Genomic DNA, 18805 nt, shown 5'->3' on the forward strand with positions numbered 1-18805 from the left:
CCGTATTTCACCTGAGGCTCTTCTTTTTTTTTTTTTTATATGAATGCTACTGTGTTGTGTTTTGAATTTAACATTTGGTATAGTTTTGTTTTTTTGTTTTTAATATTTATTTATTTATTTGGCTGCACCGGGTCTTTGCTGTGGCACGCGGGATCCACACTGCCATGTACGAGCTCTTTGTTGCGGCATGCGGGATCTTTTTTGTTTTTAGTTGCGGCATGTGGGATCTAGTTCCCTGACCAGGGATGGAACCTGGGCCCCCTGCATTGGGAGCGTGGAGTCTTAACCACTGGACCACTAGGGAAGTCCCCTGAGGCTCTTCTTGAGCACTCCTGTGGTACTTCCCAGTATCTCCTTTATATCCGAGTCATTCCTGTATTATTCTTGCACCTGTACCCCCAAACCAACGACCAGGGTGTGCAGAGGCACCATGACTGAGGGCATTTCCCTCTAAGGACCATACGCCCTTCTGCTCCCTTCTTCTTATTTAATATCTTAACACCATCCCCAACTGGATTGTAAGCTCCTGCAGAAGGGCAGAGACCTTGGTCTTTTATTCTCTGAAGAATTCCCAGCAGGTGCTCAATAAATGTTGGATGGCTGGATGGGAGATGCATAAATACGCGGCCTGGCAGGTCAGCAGGCCTGGCTTACAGGCTGTGGAACCCCAGGCCAGTCCCTTGACCTGCCTCTGCCTGCGGTCCATTGCCTGGCTGATGGTTGCTCTTCCTAGGATGAAGTCCAAGGCTGGAAAAAGCAGTGTGGGCCAGTTGGCTCGAATTCTAGTCACAGCTACAGGGATGTCTGCTAATGAGGCACATGGATCCATCCTCTGTACATTGGGGAGGGTGCGGGGGAGACGGGGAGGGCCTACGTGAAACAGCACCTGATTCTTTTACTCTGTGGTTCTAAGAAGTTTGCTAGTTGCTTTTACGAGGGAGGGGGCCCAAGGAACTGCTTTAGAGCTCATGTTCTCTGCCATTATTTGACATTGAGACCTCGTTGGCATCTTTTTATACAAGAAGTTTTATGGATGTGAGGACAGGATGAAAATGACTGTAGGTGAGATGAGCAAGTAAAGCAGACATAAATGGGAGAGACTCATATCCACGGGGTGGCTTATGAAGTGTTCTCTTCTGCTGGGAAATCACACCACAAAGAAATTGCGTGCCCATTGGTGCTGAGTTAATTATCAATTAAAGGCGTCTCCTCTTCTGTAATTCATGTTGGCCACAGTGATACTGTGGTCCCAGGGCACTCATCTAGGTTCATGGGGTTTTTTACACCTACATGATGAAACTTGTTATCCTTCCATCTCTTTGCCTGCCCACTGTTCCTTCTGACGCTCCCACAGTCCTTTTTTCTTCTGAGCTGCTGTCATCTGCGTGGGATCAGCAGAGTTCCTAATTGTCCTGAGGGCATCGGAGGAGCTGGGGAGGCCTGCCAGGAGAAGCAGTATCCTGCAGCGCTGGGCCCCAGGTGTGGAATCTGCTCCCCAGCCCCCGAGTCTGCCCCGCAGCCCCCTTTGAGATGAACAAGGCAAGCCCAGGACTCCTAATGGGCAAGTCAGGCAGCAGCCGGGGCAGAGGTGCCTCCAGCCCAGGTCTGCTCCTTTGCAGCCGACCTTTCCCCGGATCCCTGCGCATCAGCCCTGGTGGGACCAACTGGACCGGGCTTCAGTGGTACCTAGAGCCAGCCTCCTGCCTCTTGTCTGCTGTGTTTGTCCTCCCTCATCCTCCTCTCCTCTTCCCCGTGTTGCCAGCTTCATTTCTGCCTTTCAGTCCCAGCTTGGGTGTCTTCTCGAGGAAACTTGCTTGGACGATCCCCACCCCCAGGGCTGGTCAGGTGACTGCTTTCCCTTAGTGTTCCCACATGAGGATTCAAGAAGGCATTTCACCAGAAGCATGGAGCACAGTGCCTGGCTCAGGACAGACCTTTAATTCAACAAGTATTTATGGAGGGCCTTCCCTGTGCTGGTTGCTGGGGGAATATAAACTTGAAAGAGACATAGTTCTGGCCCTCTGGACATTTGGGTTGGCGAGTTGATAACCTGTGGACACCTCTGCTTACATGTACTGTAGTGTGAGCTAGGAGAGCAGCAAGAACCAGGTGGGCTCATAGAAGGGGGATGTCCAAACTACTTGGGGATTCGGGGTGGGCTTCCTGGAGGAGGTGACCCCTGGGATGAGTTATGGAGTTGGCCAGATCTGGGAAACAGAGGTTGGGGTGAGGTTAGAGACATAAGCAAGGGGAGGGAAACATCCTGAAAAGCATCCTGTGGGAGTGGGGGCAGCTCTGAGCAGTTCAGGACAATGAGAACAAGGTAGGGGAGGGGACGCAGGGAGATGGAGCTGGGGAGACGTCTCACCCCGTGGCCTCTATGCATCAGAACTTCCCCTGATGGTCTGGTATCTGGAGGGCCCTTCAAAGGACCCCACATGGACTGACGCTGTGTCCTGGTGACTCAGGAGGGTGCAAAACCGTGGAAGGTCATCTCAACAGCTAGTGGGCGAGGCTGACAGGCCCAGATGCCAGAGGAAGCAGCAGATAAAAACTTTCTGGATGGAAGGTTTCTTTACCTGTGGCTTTCAAACCATTGCTTCCTTGAGTTGTGGGTGGTTCCTATCTTAGTCTGTTGGGCTGCTGAATAAAAATACAGTAAACTGGCTGGCTTATAAACAACAGAAGTTTATTTCTCACAGTCCTCAAGACTGGGAAGTCTAAGCTCAAAGCACTGGCAGATTTGGTGTCTAGTGAGAGCCCACTTCCTAGAAGGCATCTTTTTGCTGTAACCTCACATGGCAGAAATGGGGGTGGGGGAGATCTTTGGGGTCTCTTTTATAAGGGCACTAATCTCATTCGTGAGGGCTCCACCCTCTTGACCGTATCACTCCCAAAGGCCTCACCTCCAAATACCATCACCTTGGCAGTTAGGATTCAACATGTGAATCTGGAGGGACATAAACATTCAGCTTATAGCAGTTCCCAGGCGGCAGCCCCAACAAGCCTAACCCCGTGTGCTCTCAGATAAGCCAGCAAACTGTGGGGACTCTGGGACGTGCAGGGACCCATGCCCCTCTGTCCCTGTGTCACTCATATTATCTTGTCTCCTTAGCTTCGCTTTTCCCTGGCCCAGACTCAAAGGGAGTGTGCCCTGAGGCATGGCCAAGGGGCCAGAACCTGGTACCACTTTATAACAGAGCAGAGTCAAGGATTGAGGGGTGCCGCACAGCCGGAAGGGCTGGGTCATTAACATACTGCCTTAGAACATCTACTTTTCATCATTCTCTTGATCTGGCACAAATCCTCCCATGGTAAATGACCTCTGGACACCGGAGCTATGTATTAGCAGTTCTGGGCCCTTCTAGCTGTTAGGAAGAAAGTGGCTCTAGGACCAATCAAAGAGCTAATTTGAGTTGGTGAAGGGCCAACTCTAGCTCTGTGGTTGTTGTTTTATCATAAGTAATGAACGAACATATGCTTATTGAAAAAAAAGTATATCTAGACATTATAGAAATATACATATATTTCTATACCTATAGAATATATGTAACATATGCTTGTTGTAAATCCATATCTACATATGTATGCGTGTGGGTTTGTAAAACAATATACACAGTTACAGAAAAACAAGTGAAAATACTTCTTCACACCCCATTCTACCCATTCCCCAAAGGCATTGTGATGGATGTCCTTGTAGACATTTTTCTGTTCATTTACATAATAAGAGTGTATATTACATAATATTCATACATTTATGGTTAATTTTTTCTTTCCACAAAAAGACTTACATAAATATCCAGTGACTTGGTTTATTCATTTCATTTATCTTTGATCCTTTTCCATTCTTTTTAACTGTGGCAGAATATTCCACTGTGGATGTAACATTCTGTTCTGCTGATGAAAGATATTTAGGTCATTTCCCTTTTTTTGTTGTTGTTATTAACAGCACTGCAGTGAATCTCTTTGGCCATACGTCTTGGTGATGGGAATTGATATCTTTGTCGAATAGATTCCAAGAGGTAGAATAATGGGGTCATGGATAAAGCACATGTAACATTTTAGTGGCAACTGCCAACTACTCCTTCCGCAAAGTCCTTCCAGTTTCCTCTCTCACCTGCAGTATATGGAAATGTAGGTTTCACACCCTTGCCAGTACTGATATTATTGTTAAAATGTGAATTTTTAGTCTGGTGGGGTGGGGGTGAATCACATCCTATTGTTTTATTTTATATTTCTTCAAGTATGTATAATGTTGAACATTTTTTCATGTGTTTATTGCCACTGGTATTTATTTTTCTATAATTAGCCTGCTTATATCCTTTATTGATTGTAGGAGATCTGTGCACTTTGGATATTAATAATTTGTAATATATGTTGCAAATATTTTCCTCTCAGTGGATTGCTTATCTTTTACTTTTGTTTATAACATCTGTTTGCCAAAGGGAAGTTTTAAATATTTACAGAAGGATTTGTAGGAGTAGCTAGGGAATTTAAGTGGATTTAGACTGGTGATTGGGCCCTGTTTTAGCTATTGTTCAAATGTATGCATATATATTATATGATGATTAATAAGCCTTTTAGAAGTTAAATGATTCATGGGCACACATATTTCCGTGTATTTCCTCAGTTGGCGATGCTAAACATCCAACTATTATTATGTAGGGAGTTCCAAATTGGGAACTCTTAGAAAGACTGGGGACCGCTGACCCAGAAGATGGACTTACAACTGCTTATAAATAATTGATAAAGTGTATGGACCAGGACTCATTTCGTTGAAAGTAACAGAAACCCAACTCAAACTAGCTGAAATAAGAAGACGACTTTCTCGACTTACAGAACTGGAACGTCTAATGGACACTTTAACCACATCTGGACCCAGGGGCTCAAAGGGTGGATGTCCTCAGGTCTTCCTTCCTCTCTCTCTCTGATAACTCTCTTCATTTGTTGGTCTGGCTTATCTCTACTTAGCCTCATTTTCTTCCACTGCAGAGGCTGCCCATGAGCGACAGATGGCTGGGGCAGCCCCAGGTTTCCATTCTTAGAGATCAGCGTCCAGGAGAAAAGGAGCCCCTTTCCCCATGTCTGTAGTGTACCTCTCTCAAGGCGGCAGGACGATGTGATTGACAGTTCAACCCAACCACATGCGGGGAGAGGAGTGGTTCACCAACAGAAAGAGCAGTAGATGAACAAACAGAACAGACTGCAGGGCCCACCCGTGATATCCAGCAGACAGTCGGGGAGAACCTGGTCTGGAGGCAGAGGGGTGAGCTGGAGATGGCTTTCCATCTACCATGTACACCTTGGGCAGCTGCCTCAACCTCCCCTTGGATCCCTGCCTCTCTGCTCTGTAAAATGGTCTCTTGAGGATTAATGAGCGGTTGCCTGTGCTTGGGCTCAAGGGCCCACAAAGTGCAAAGCAGATGATATTAAATGAGATACGTCAGACACCTGTCTAGCACTTTGTAGGCACTCAATAGGTGATGGTTTTCCTCTTTAGTATTTACCAGAATTCAGAGGGTGTTCAGAACGAAGTAATCGGGTTGCATGAAGTTAGTGTGTAAGTTCTTCCTTTACCACCATCCGTGAGGCCCCCCTCTCTCTGGGGAGCCCACCTGGTGTTGCATAGATAATTATTGATAAGGAAAGGATAATGGCATTGAGAGAAAGAGGCAGGGCTTGGAGGGGGCTCAAGAAACAGTTGAAGCTGACTTTTTGCTACATTGAAGTCCAGCCTAATTCTGAGGGAGTCGATAGTTACGGTGAAAATCCAGCTGCCCTCTGGGCCCGTCTAGCTGGCCTGTGCACCCTATCCCCTAACTCCCGCCCCCCGCCCAGGACCATGTGTGTCGTGACCTGCTTTGCTTTCTCTGCAGTCCACCTGATCCCAGTGTCGGCAGCTAAGAATGGAGTGACTAGCAAGAATCGAAAGAGGATCATGCCTGACCCGGTGACGGAGCCCCCCGTGATGGACCCCGTTTACGAAGCCCTTTTGTACTGCAACATTCCACGTGTGGCCGAGCGCAGCATGGAAGGTAGGCCTGGCTGCGCTGCCCAACGTGGTACCATCTTCAGGCAGCATCTAAGGAGCTAGACGGCTAGGGCCCAAATCTTGCAGTTGCCACTAGGCTGTGTCCTTGAATGAGTTTCCAGGTCTTAGTTTCCTTGTCTGTAAAATGGGCATAACTAGCAGTCCCTACTCACAGGGCTGCTGGGAGGATTAAGTGACCTCTTTGAGCAGCACGAGGCTCATGATTAGCCCTCCACAAATGTTTGCCATCATCCTGATTATCAGTGAGACAGCAGTGGGATGGAAAGGTGGCCTTGGCTGGCCCTAGGGTGTCATCCTCAGCTAACTCCTTTCCCGGGCGGGCTCTCTCCGGGCTTAGGACCTCCACAGCATGCCCTGCTGGTGTCTTGAAGTGAACGTGTAGGAAAATATGATTTCTATGTTGAGCTTTGCTTTTTTGAAAGTGTATCAGAGAATGATGTTGAATATTTATCTGTTTGTGCCCTGCTGTGTTTTGCGAGAGGGAGATTTAAAGCAGAAGTCATTGTTTCTGGTACTTCTGTGGGCCTCCCCTAGTCTGTGGATGTGCGTGAGGCTACATGAATAGTCTTCTTTTTGCTTTACAATGTTGTGTTAGTTTCTGCTGCATAACAAAGTGAATCAGCTATATGTATACATATATCCCCATATCCCCTCCCTCTTGCGTCTCCCTCCCACCCTCCCTATCCCACCCCTCTAGGTGATCACAAAGCACCGAGCTGATCTCCCTGTGCTATGCTGCTGCTTCCCACTAGCTAGCTATTTTACATTTGGTAGTGTATATATGTCCATGCCACTCTCACTTCATCCCAGCTTACCCTTCCTCCTCCCTGTGTCCTCAAGTCCATTCTCTACGTCTGTGTCTTATATATGTGTTAGCATACGGTATTTGTTTTTCTCTTTCTGACTTACTTCACTCTGTATGACAGACTCTAGGTCCATCCACCTCACTACAAATAGCTCAATTTCGTTCCTTTTTATGGCTGAGTAGTATTCCATTGTATATATGTGCCACATCTTCTTTATCCATTACATGAATCGTCCTGCCCACGTTTCACTGGAGGTCAGGTGTGACCTTCACCCCCGCCACACCCCAGAGCCTCCCCGTGACTTCCAGGGGGCTGGGGCGTAACCAGCCCTCTCACATTCCTCTGCCCTGTGAGACTAGTGAGAGGCCTCCCACCCAGCACAGCACCCTTCCACCATGGTCTGCGAGGTCCAAGGGATGGACATCTCCTGGGTGATAACCAGACAGTGTGCTTCTCTCTCGCAGGTCACGCTCCGCATCATTTTAAGCTGGTCTCAGTGCATGTGTTCATTCGACACGGGGACCGGTACCCACTGTATGTCATTCCCAAAACGAAGCGCCCAGAAATTGACTGCACTCTGGTGGCTAACAGGTAAATTGCAGTTTTCCTAAAAGTCATTTTCAAGAATCTGTTGCCTCTGTTGAAATCAAAAGGCTGACTGGAGAATTACAGCATCGGGGAGTGGCCTACACTCGTCCAGTGAGTACTGTTTGCCAGGAGTCTGATCTTCAGAACAATCCTGCAGGGGAATCCCATTTCACAGTTGAGAGGACAGAGGCCCAGAGAGGTGAGAACACCTGGCTAAGGCCACACAGCAGATAAACTGAGATCTGAGCCCAGGCCAGCCTGCTCTCTGCAGTCTCCCACCCTGCTGTTCTTCAGTTTGAGGAACAGCTGGGACGGGGTGCAGTGAGCACTGGGTTAGGAGTCCTCAGACCCTGGCGTGCCCGTTCCGTTGAGGGGAGCAGGTCCATCCCTTAGGCTCTCTGAGCCTCAGCCTTCTGTCTCTAAAATGGGGATGACGCTGCTGCCCGGACAGGGATGGGGTGAGGAATAAGTGGGATGGTAAGGAGGATGCACATTACCAGCTGCAAAGCCGCAACCGGAAGACATTTACTTCAACCTTTTCATTCTTCACCGGAGTAGAGACAGCCTGCCCTCGGTTGAGAGCCCTTACGATGAAAAATACTTGAAAAGAGAGTAGAAATTGTGCATGTGGACATGGCGTGGCTCTAAAATGAGAGGCACAGTTAGCAATAAAGTGATGGGCCAGGCCTCATCAAATGTGTCAGGGGACGCATAACCTCCCAAGCAGAGTTTACTGAATGAGGAGAGGAGGCGGGGGAAGTGCTCGGTGGGGATGACATTCTTTTGATGGAACGCCTTGGGTGCCAGCCTGCCCCGGGCAGCGCCAGCCTGGTGGAACCATGGATTGCCTCCCTGCAGCCAGGGCTGTCCCTTCACAGTGGACTGCAGTGTGGACCCGGGAATTCCAGGTTAACCCTTTGCATCTCAGCCTTCTTACTGTCTAATATCAAGGGGAAGATGGAGTGAACCATTTTATGTAAAAACATCACGAAATGCCACGTGACTCTAGGCTTTCATTTCCTGCTGGAGGCCACGAACCTCGCAGCCTGGGGATTTATGTCTTCTTTTCTGTGTTCAGCAAGTACGGATGCATGTCCTTGTGTCCCATGGGCTGGGAAACACCCTGGATGGAGTCCAGCCCGTGTCAGAGCACCGGGCAGTCCCTGGCTTTCTTCCTCGTCTCTAGCCCTCTGTGCTGGCCTTTCTGCTGGGACCCTCGGCCCCTGCCAACCACTGCCTGCCAGCCCCTCACCCTTCAGGCCTTTGCACCTGCCGTTTGGCTTGCTGGCCCCCTTCCAAAGCTCCTTCGAGGCCCCCTGAGATGGTACGCCTTCTAGGAGACCTCTCCCAGTGCATTAGCTGGGATTCTCTGCTTGTATCAGACACTGCCACCGCCTCACTCAACCTGAAAAAGGGGGACGTATGGGAAGAATCTCAGAACAAAATACTTAACGACCAGACCTTAACTGGCTTAGGACTAGGCAAGGGTGGAGGCCACTTGCTGTGCTGGGTATTAACCCTTTAGTTTCTGGGCTGGAGCATCCAGGGTGGCGGGAGGACACAGGGAGGGCAGCTGGGAGGGGTGGCTTTGCTCCTTCGGGCGCAGCGGAGTGTCAGTGTGTTAACAACTGGCACAGTCCTGCCGTTGTACAGGACTTTGAACAGCCCAGGGACAGGCGGGCCACTAGGCCGCTGAGCTGGCCGGACCCAGAGCAGCCTCAAGGGCTTTGTGGGAGGTGCCACGCTTCAGCCGGCAGCTCGCAGCTTCTGCTCCCCTCTCTCCGGCTGGGCTTCAGGTTCCCAGGCGTGAGAATGGGTCTGCCCCCAGGCCAGTCAGCTGTTGCTGGAGAGGTCCCCGAGCACCGCGAGGCCTCTGAGGGCCACCTGGCTGTTCCCAGGGAGGGGCCCCGTGGGCAGGGCCGCCGGGCGGCGTGCAGGCCTCCAGTGGGCCTGCTGGTGCTCTACGACTTGTCCTCCCAGCATCGTTGTCTGTGCTCTGCCCGCACCACCGGCCCCTCAGGGCACTGGGTCTTATTCCTTCCATATCACTGGTGCCCAGCCCGAGCCTGGCACGTAATAGTTGTTGGACTGCGTTGGTTGCAGAATGAATTCAGGAGCCCAGTGAGAATCACAGGTCGTCATTGCCTATCATGTATCTATCGTAGGAGATTTGAGTCTTGACCATGAAATCCTCTGAGGCCACTGTCACCGGTTTGATGTAGGGCAAATCCCTTCATCTCTCTGAGCCTCAGTATTCTGTCCGAGAGCATGCGGATAGTAATACGGTTAAGTCCCCTGCATACAAACAAGTTCCATTCTGAGAACGCGTTTGTAAGTCCAGTTTGTTGTAAGTCCAACAGAGTTAGCCGAGGTACCCAGCTTTTATAGATGACACCAGACACGTGAACTAACTTACGTGATTGGACATGCGAACGTATGTTCACATCTTTGAAAGCTTTGAAGGTTCGTATGTATGGGACTTATCGTACCTCCCTAAAACATCCTCGTGAAGTCTACTAAGGTGATGGAGTAAAGTGCTGAGCCTGGTCCCCGCTGAGTGCTTGAGAAATGGTGTTTCATTTACTAAAGCAGCCTGGAATCTCCCAGGCCCGGCCTCTTTTCCTCTCTGAGTGGTCGTGGTCACAGGGCCAGGTCGGGTCCCGGGGCCCCTCGTTCTGCCACAGCCCTGACGGGGCCACTTCTGGAGCTCCCACCTGAGAGGTGCAGTTCCTGGGGACCAGCTGCCCCAGCTGCCTCTGCCTCATTTCCCCTGGCCTTGGTCTTTTGGTCTAGTTCTATTTCATACAAGTACATTCTGTATTTTTAGGAGCTACTTTCAGGCCTTTATAGAAAGTGGGTGGAGTATGCATGTTTAATTAATTAATGGCATTTAATGAATTCCATCTTTTATAACAATAAAAGTTGACTTGTCATTATAAACACACGTTTAGTGTAAGAGTGAGCAGGGCTCCCAGCTAAGGGGACCCACGCTGGGCCTCCGAATCCCCTGGGACTGTGGGATCTGGGTCACCAGCTGTGCCTGCTGCCTTCCCAGGTGCCAGTTCGGCTTCACGAATTATTAATTTTCATGGCCTCCTCAAAGGCGGAGCGTCCTGAATTGTGCCCATTACTCCCGTCTGGTGAAGGACACTGGGCTGGCGGCGGGCACGCAGTGAGCTGAATCAGCAGGAGCCGGACACCCCAGTGTTTCCCTTCATAAGGACACCTTCCACGACTCTCAGAGTCTTTGTAGTGGAAGCTGCCTCTTCGTGAGTAGTCGTGGGGCTCCGGAACATTGTCTGGCAGGTAGAGGTTGACTTGAGAGTTGAGCATGTAGATGGCAGCCGAAGCTGTGGACTTGAACGGTATCACATACAGAACCTCTGGAGGGAGGTAAGGGCCCAAAACAGAGTCCTATAAGAGCACCAGCCAGTTACAGCACAGAGAGAAAGGAGGGTCCCAGGAGGAGATGGAGAAGTTGCAGCAGGAAGGAGGCAGGAGAGTGATGTTATGAGAGCTGAGGAAGCAGAGCTTCAGGAAGGGGGAGGGGGTGGGTAGTCACGTCAAACAGAGCAGAAAGGTCCAGAAAGCTAAAGACTGAGAAGAGTATATTAAGCTTATCTTTTTAGAGTTTCATTTTATTAATAATATAAAATAATAAATTCTTTAATTAGCATAAATTGTAAAAATCCGTGCTATGAACTTATTATGGTTTCTAGTCATATAAGCTTTTTTGAATTGTGTTTTCTGGTAACAGTGTCACTGGTCTTATACCTCTTCTCTGCTTGTCTTAATGATCTGTACAAAACTCAGTAATTGCTCAGATTATGGCTAAAGCACAATAAATTTTCTTACAGGTGTGTAGATGAGCCTTGGGGTTCCATGTATGTTTTGTGGCATAAATAGGTGTGAAAAATGCATATAAAAATGTAAACAAGACCTCTGAAGTGAATGGTTTGAAGGCTTAAGATGGTAGCACTGCTGGTTCTTTCCATTTTCAATATGAAAATAGATTTCCAATGAGAATACAGTAACGTGGGTTTTTCCTGAAGAAAAATTCATCATCACAGATATAATCATTTCTGTGTTGGTCAGGGTAAGGCTAGGCTGCATGCTGTTATAATAAAGAGAACCAAGGGGGAATTCCCTGGTGGTCCAGTGGTTAGGACTCGGCGTTTTCACTGCTGTGGGCGTGGATTCAATCCCTGGTCCGTGAACCATAAGCCGCGTGGTGCGCCCAAAAAATAAAAAAGAGGACCAAGAATGCATTGCCTTAGATAATAGAAGTTTATCTCCTGCATGAAGGTCTGAGATGAGTGTTCCAGGTTGTATAACTTGGCTTTACCTGGTCATTCAGGGCCCCAGGTTCCTTCCAGGTTGTTGCTCCCACCGTGCCCTAGGCATGTCTACGTGACTGAACCTGGGTTGCTGCAGTGCCTGAATAGTGGCCAGAAGGAAGGAAGAGAGTGTGAAGAGGGCACGCCCGTGATCTGAAAGCCTAAACGCAGATTGGCATACATCCTTCCATTCCACTGGAGAATACTTAGTCACGTGGCTCTACCTGACCACTAGGACTTCAGAAATGGGCTCTAACCAAGTTCCCAAGAAGAGGAGAATAGATTTTAGTATAAAGCTGTTAAAGAAAAACCAGAGCCAGAGAACAGATAAAGTAGTAAAAACAGATCTTATTCAGGAGTTGATGCAGAAGGGTAGAACTGGACTCAGTTCTGAATACAGCACGGACAAGTGGGGTTTTATAGCCGAGGAGCAGGGTGTGGGTCAGCGGATGGGGAATTACTATGAGGAGACATCAGGGGTCAGGGGGTTCTGGCTAAACTGACTCCACAGGATTCTTGCTGAAGGCAGACCAGGGTGATCAGATACCACCGGGGGTGAGGAATTTGATCATGTATCAAGGGTGATCAGATATCAACAGTGGGAGATTCTGGCTAAACAGACTTAGCAGGATTTTTGCTGAAAATGGGCAATGCAAAGACAGATACAAATCCAAAGAACATGAAAGTCCAGAGGTCAAGGCTTGGTTGGGAAGAGGGTTCGGAGGAGACTAAAATTTGGTCAAAGAGAGTCTGTTACAAGTAACAGTCTCACTCACAACAGCCTTTATTTTTAATATTTCCATCAAAATCTGGATACTTTAATAAACACTATGGGAACTTGCCATATTCATTGCTACAGATTAAGAAGGCTTGGACTTTTCTTGAAGCATCGAAGGTTGGGGCACTTCCCGGTTGAAATCATTTCCGTGTGCTTCTGAGGTATTTACCGTGTGCTGGGTACCCTCTCCGCTGCAGGGTTGGAGCAGTAGATGCGGTAGGCAGGACTAATCTCGGGTGGCTTTGGCTGTGGCAGCTTGAAGTGGGAATCTCAGTTGCCTGACCAGGGATCGAACCCAGGCCACAGTGCTGCGCGGGCTCTTGTCTGCTTTGAAGAAAGAATTCAGCAAAGAGACAAAAAGTAGTGAGGCAAGTAAAGTGTTTATTAGGAGAGAAGATACGTGCGGAGAAAGCATGGGCGGGCTCAGAGAGAGAGAAGGAGAGAGCCGTGGGCTTTTGGGGTGGGTTAAATCACTTATATGGAGGCAGTTCTGGGTTTCCAATCATCTTGCTTTGTCTGGCTTTGAGTCCATATCTGGTCTGGCTCAGGGCCCTACCCTGGGTGCACGTGCATCTTTTAGCCAAGATGGACTCAGGCGCTAGGTTCCCTGAGAAGTTGACAGAACATATTATGGTCTAGCACCCCCTCCCCTGAGGATCCTTTCTGCGCATGCGTAGCTTGGGGGTCTCCTTGACCTCAAGAATGAGAAATATGTGGTCTCTTTGTCTTTTATCCAAGCAGGACTCAGCTCCTCCTTGCTCCCGCCATTATCTTTATCTTGGAGTATCTGTCCACAGGGGACAGATTCTAGCTGCTCAGCCTGGAACCCATCTATCTCCTGCCTCAGGATCTGGTCATTCAGATCCAGGACAGGCCCAGGGACTGAGGTTACCTGGTCCTATTCCTGATTAAAAGTCTTTCGTCATTCTCTTCCGTAAGTGAAGTTTTTCTTCCGTGAATCGTCATCTTTCCATATCAAAAACAAGTTTCCATGAATACAGTTAGATATTAATGCATCATTAATGAGTCAGATTCCCTGAAAACTTTCAGTAGTGAAATTTCATTTCTAAAGCTGGTAGCAAAGCTTTTCTTAGATCCTCAAACATCACCAACCTGAGATAATGGCCTGGAGCAGAACATTTGACTCCTGTTGATGGATAGCCTTTGTTTATGTGGATTTGTTCTGGCAGCCTCATTATCAGTCTGGACGTTTTATTTCCCAGTTTGCAAATATTTATGTGTTTTAGCCTCAGGGAAAATAACACATCCTCTGTTTTTATGGAAAGCCATAATGCCCTATAGCAATCCAGGGTGATTTATTAGACTATATACTGTATGTCAGGATTAGCATTCTCTAATTTTAAAACGTATTTCTGGAATGGATTTTTTTTTTTAGCTTTATGTTTTTGAAAGATAAACCCATTTTGGCAGCCATTGTAAAAGCACTGCCAAAGTAAATTAGGCTTTCAGACAGCAGGGGTCTGCCATTAAACAATTTATCTTTGCTTCTTTTCGTGCTGATTTAGTTTAGTTGGGAACTACTCTATCTGTCCACCTCTGTTCAGCTGTAAAGTGTATAAACGTTCATAGGCCATTTCATTATTTAAAGAAAAGGTGTGTATACTCATAGGTTATCTCATTATTCAGAGAAATTGCGTATATATTCATAGGTCATTTCATTATTCAGGGAAATTGTGTATTAGTGACTAGAACAATGAATCTTGATTTACCATGTGTACTACATGGCAGAAATATAAATAATGTCAGATCTCATAAATAACCTGGTGTGTTTTTTTTTTTCACTATTCATCCCTACCCCACATGCAATGAGATACCATATGTGCAAAATGCATAGTGAGCTGTAGAGGTCTGGGTTATCTTAATCAGTTAATTTTCTTCACAGGAGATTTTCCAGAGGTCACATAGGTTAAGGATTAAGGGTTACCCCAGTGAAGGTCGGGATGCATTTTCTAGGAGGAAGAGGCAGCATGTGGAAAGTCTTGGAAGCATGAAAGAACAGGTGTGCAGGGCCCACAGAAGGCAGATGCTGTGCGTGGCCAGAGCGCAGCATTAGGGAGCCCTGGGCCTCAAAGTGAGGCAGGGCCAGAGTAGACTGACGGCTGTGCGTGGCTTCTTGGGAAGGTGGCACCGTGGAAGAGCAGCGACAGTCGGGCTTGCCTTCTACGTCGACCTCACTGGCTGTGGAGGAGGCAAAATTAGACTGCAGGCAGGCCAAGGAGGAGCCCATGCCATCCAGACAAAAGCTGACTGAGGCAGACCCTGCTCAGGGATGCAGGGATACAGGAGAGGGGGGCAGAGAAGCCCAGGAGGGCACATGTGCAGGGCGCAGGGGAGGGAGAAATCGAGGAGGACCCCCAGCCTTGGCTTGGCTGCCTCGGGTCAGGAGCTTGGTGGCCTCCTGGAGGGGGAGACAGGAGTGGTGCAGGCCTGGGGAACCGGGTGGATGAGGTCAGCGCTGACTCCCACGGTGCTGAGGATGATGGGCACTTGGGTGGAGGGCGGGGTCTCGGGCTGGCCTTACGGAGTGGGGATTTTATGTGCAGGTGGCAGCGGGCAGGTAATCGTGAAACTGGAATGTACTATTATTGTGGGTGAGAAAGGGCTTGGCTCACTTGGGATCCTGCTTGCTGAGGCTGAAATCGTCACGGACGGTTCTGGAGCACGCTAACCACTAACTCTCTCTGTGTTGCCTCTTTAGGAAACCGTATCACCCTAAACTGGAGGCTTTCGTGAGTCACATGTCCAAAGGATCCGGAGCCTCTTTCGAAAGCCCATTGCACTCCCTGCCTCTTTACCCCAGTCACCAGCTGTGTGAGATGGGAGAGCTCACGCAGACAGGTATGTGGAGCTGCCCCTCCCCTACTCAGTCTCCCACCCGCTCCTGTATTTGGCGGACGCGTGTATCGGGGCCTCCTGGGAAAGACGCTGTGGGCGCAGGGGTGAGTAGGGCCAGCACCTCAAGCAGCTGTGTGCCCACCAGGTTATCTAATTCAACGTGTGATTTCTAAATATTAAAAATAACCTTTTTTCTTATTACAAAAACCATATATGTTCATGGAAGAGAAAGCAGGAAAGACAATTAAGCAAAAGGAAGAAAATTTAAAGCACTCACAATCCCACCAAAGAAATTAATAATCTTTCTTCCTGTGTTTATATCTGCATGCACTCGTGGACGCGCGCGCGCGCACACACACACACACACACACACACACACACACACACACACACTCATTCTCACAGGTGGTATCTTCCTAAACACTGTTTTGTAACCTACTTTTTTACTTAACAATATATTGAGATCATCTTTCCCTATCAATAAATGTTCATCAACAATGTCATTTCTGACAGCTGCATATTATTCCACTATGAATGGGCCATGATTTATGTAACCAGTCCCATGTTCTTAGCTACTTCAGACAAAACAGCTGAAAGGTTTTAATGCACCAGATCTCAGGGAGACACGCATATGGCAGAGCCCCACTGAGCATGGAGTTTGTCTGGCTTGTGTGTTCCTCACGGAAGCCCATCTCTCCCTCTGCAGCCCTGTTCGTACCGTTGTGCAGCCAGTTCACTGTCAGCGTAGGTTGGTGATTTAACGGTGGGGTCACCTTTGTCAGTACGAGAAGGAACTGGTGGTCCCCTAAGAGGTTCCAGCTTCCTACTTCTTCAGTCTGGGACCTTAAAGGACTTTTGCCTGGTCACCAGCCTTTCTGGAGGAATCAAGACAACCGATTGGCCACGTTCTGTTTCTTGATCCACCAGCATCTTAGGACCTCAGCTTTGATGGAAGGAAGGTCTCTGTCCTGTACTTGGCCCTGTTGGTTTCGCCATGTTTTGAAAGCCATTATTGGGATACTGAGTGACAGAATGGGGCGAGCTGAAGTCTCTGGAGGACTAGCCTTGAATAAGGAGTTTTGTCAAAAGCTTTTGCTAATTAGTTCACGTGCACAAGCTCTGCAGTAGTTTAGATATTTATTTATTTATTTTATTTTTGGCTGTGTTGGGTCTTCTGTGCAAGTTGGGTTTCTGTGTGAGGGCTTTCTCTAGTTGTGGCAAGCGGGGGTCACTCTTCATTGTGGTGCGCGGGCCTGTCACTATCGTGGCCTCTCTTGTTGCGGATCACAGGCTCCAGACGCGCAGACTCAGTAGCTGTGGCTCACAGGCCTAGTTGCTCCATGGCATGTGGGATCTTCCCGGACCAGGGCTCGAACCCGTGTCCTCTGCATTGGCAGGCGGATTCTCAATCACTGCACCACCAGGGAGCCCCTCTGCATTAGTTTAAAACAGGAGTTCTCTGCCTACCAGATCCAGCGCCCCCTTTTATTAACAAGGGTTTTGTGGTGCTCCCTGAACTATCCTGAACTGAAATTCGAATATAACTTTTCTATATACATAATTTTAGAAAACAATTATATCAGGCACCCTAATTGTAATATGAAGTAGAAACAACAGGAAACTAATGTATTATATAATTCTGTATATCTCAATATAAATGCCTGAGTACACCTTTGTTAGAAAATAGGATGAAATAATCAGTTGCTTGCACTTCAGTGTAGATGGGTGTGTGTGACAGCTACAAATGCAGACTGATCAAGGGATGCGTATTGGTGACTCTACTACCCCGTGTCAGGACATGATTTTTTTGACAAGTTGTGATCAGAACAAAAGACAGGTGTCCCTTAATTTATATTGCATTTCTGGAAAATTCAGTGGATGTTAATGTTATGCAAAAATGGTTTTGTGTTTATAGACACAAAAAACCAGATTTGAGATTGAAGTATTTAAACAGGGTTTTCACATGAGGGAATGTCTTGTACATTCAAAAGTTACGTGGGGGCTTCCTGGTGGTGCAGTGGTTGAGAATCTGCCTGCCAATGCAGGGGACACGGGTTCGAGCCCTGGTCTGGGAGGATCCCACATGCCGCGGAGCGGCTGGGCCCGTGAGCCACAATTGCTGAGCCTGCGCGTCTGGAGCTTGTGCTCCGCAACAAGAGAGGCCGCGATGGTGAGAGGCCCGCGCACCGCGATGAAGAGTGGCCCCCCGCTTGCCACAACTAGAGAAAGCCCTCGCACGGAAACGAAGACCCAACACAGCCATAAAAAAAAAAAAAAATTAATTAATTAATTAAAAAAAAAATCCTAGCTTTAAAAAAAAAAAAAAAAGTTACGTGGAACAGAAAACAGTTCCTTGTGAAGACTGTCTGGCCCTTGGCCCCCACCCACTAGGGGTCAGGAACGTGCCTCCCCATATTATTGTGACAGACCAAACCCTCCCTGAGGACAGAACCGTGCTTGCCTAGAACCACTGATTGCAAGTAATAGAAACCAACTCAAGCGAAAAAAGGACATTTATTATAAAGATTCAGGGTGACTCACAGACTCTTAAGGGCAAGAATATGACCAGACCTCCAGAGACGGGTGCCAGCAATAAAGAAGCTGTCTGTCCCTGCCTCTATGGTTTTGCTGTGTGTCTGTCAACAGAGACAGTCCTAGCCACGTGTAGAGATGAATTTACATGTTCAGGTTCCTGAGGGAATCTAATGGGGTCCTTGAGGGTCAGTGTCCGTCAGCTGGCTAGGAAGTCAGGGTAATTGCATCGAGCAGCTATTCATTCTAACCTTTCTTCTCCATTGACTTATGATCATCATCGTTTTCTGAATTAGTATTACCCTAGAAATCATTTTTGTGGTTGTTTGCTCCTATTCCCTCGTTCTCGTTTAGTGGTCACTTTTATCTTCTATTTGAAATTTCATATCGCTGTTAGAATCATCATTTGTAAGTGGCACACTTTGGGCACCCCACAGGAGCTGTGTAAGATGCGACTGATCATTAGTGCCTACTCTGTCCCAGATGCTTTGGCAGCTGCCGCATGTAGGGGAGGGGGGGGTGGCCGGATGACTAAGATGCTGTCCTAAAGGAACCTGCAGCTGCAGTGGTACAGCGCATGGAGACCCCTGAGGGTGTTGCTGCGAGTCGCAGGCTCTTACAGAATAAACACGGGTTTTGGAGTAGACAGACCTGTGAAACGGGGCTCATAACATCTTCCCGACAGAGCTGGTGGCAAGCTGCAGTAGACAGCATGTGTAAAGCGCCTAGCACACTGCTAGCATATGCTAGGCTCAGTGTACGCAGCTATTGCCTTAGCGGTCCAGCGGCCTGTGCAAACAGGAGGGAATGATTAATTTTGGACCTCTGGGGAGCGGGGGAGGAGGAGGGAGACAGA

At 48.3% G+C, this 18805-nt stretch overlaps 1 protein-coding gene and 1 long non-coding RNA gene across 17 annotated transcripts in view; one reads left to right on the plus strand and one right to left on the minus strand.

The window, feature by feature from the left end:
* Positions 1-18805, minus strand: part of LOC309660567 — a 412061-nt gene that overhangs the window by 161596 nt on the left and 231660 nt on the right. The gene's annotated exons all lie outside the window — the stretch shown is intronic.
* The window catches only part of PXYLP1 (2-phosphoxylose phosphatase 1), a 79514-nt gene that overhangs the window by 56226 nt on the left and 4483 nt on the right, over positions 1-18805 (plus strand). For all 16 annotated transcript variants that reach the window (XM_082461271.1, XM_082461266.1, XM_082461265.1 and 13 more), the window contains 3 exons: positions 5877-6035; positions 7323-7449; positions 15281-15420. In XM_082461271.1, coding sequence (XP_082317397.1) covers positions 5877-6035; positions 7323-7449; positions 15281-15420 — 426 coding nt within the window. The remainder of the gene's footprint in view (positions 1-5876; positions 6036-7322; positions 7450-15280; positions 15421-18805) is intronic.

This window comes from Balaenoptera physalus (genome assembly GCF_965194825.1).
Source record: "Balaenoptera physalus genome assembly, chromosome: 4".
Lineage (NCBI taxonomy): Eukaryota > Metazoa > Chordata > Mammalia > Artiodactyla > Balaenopteridae > Balaenoptera > Balaenoptera physalus.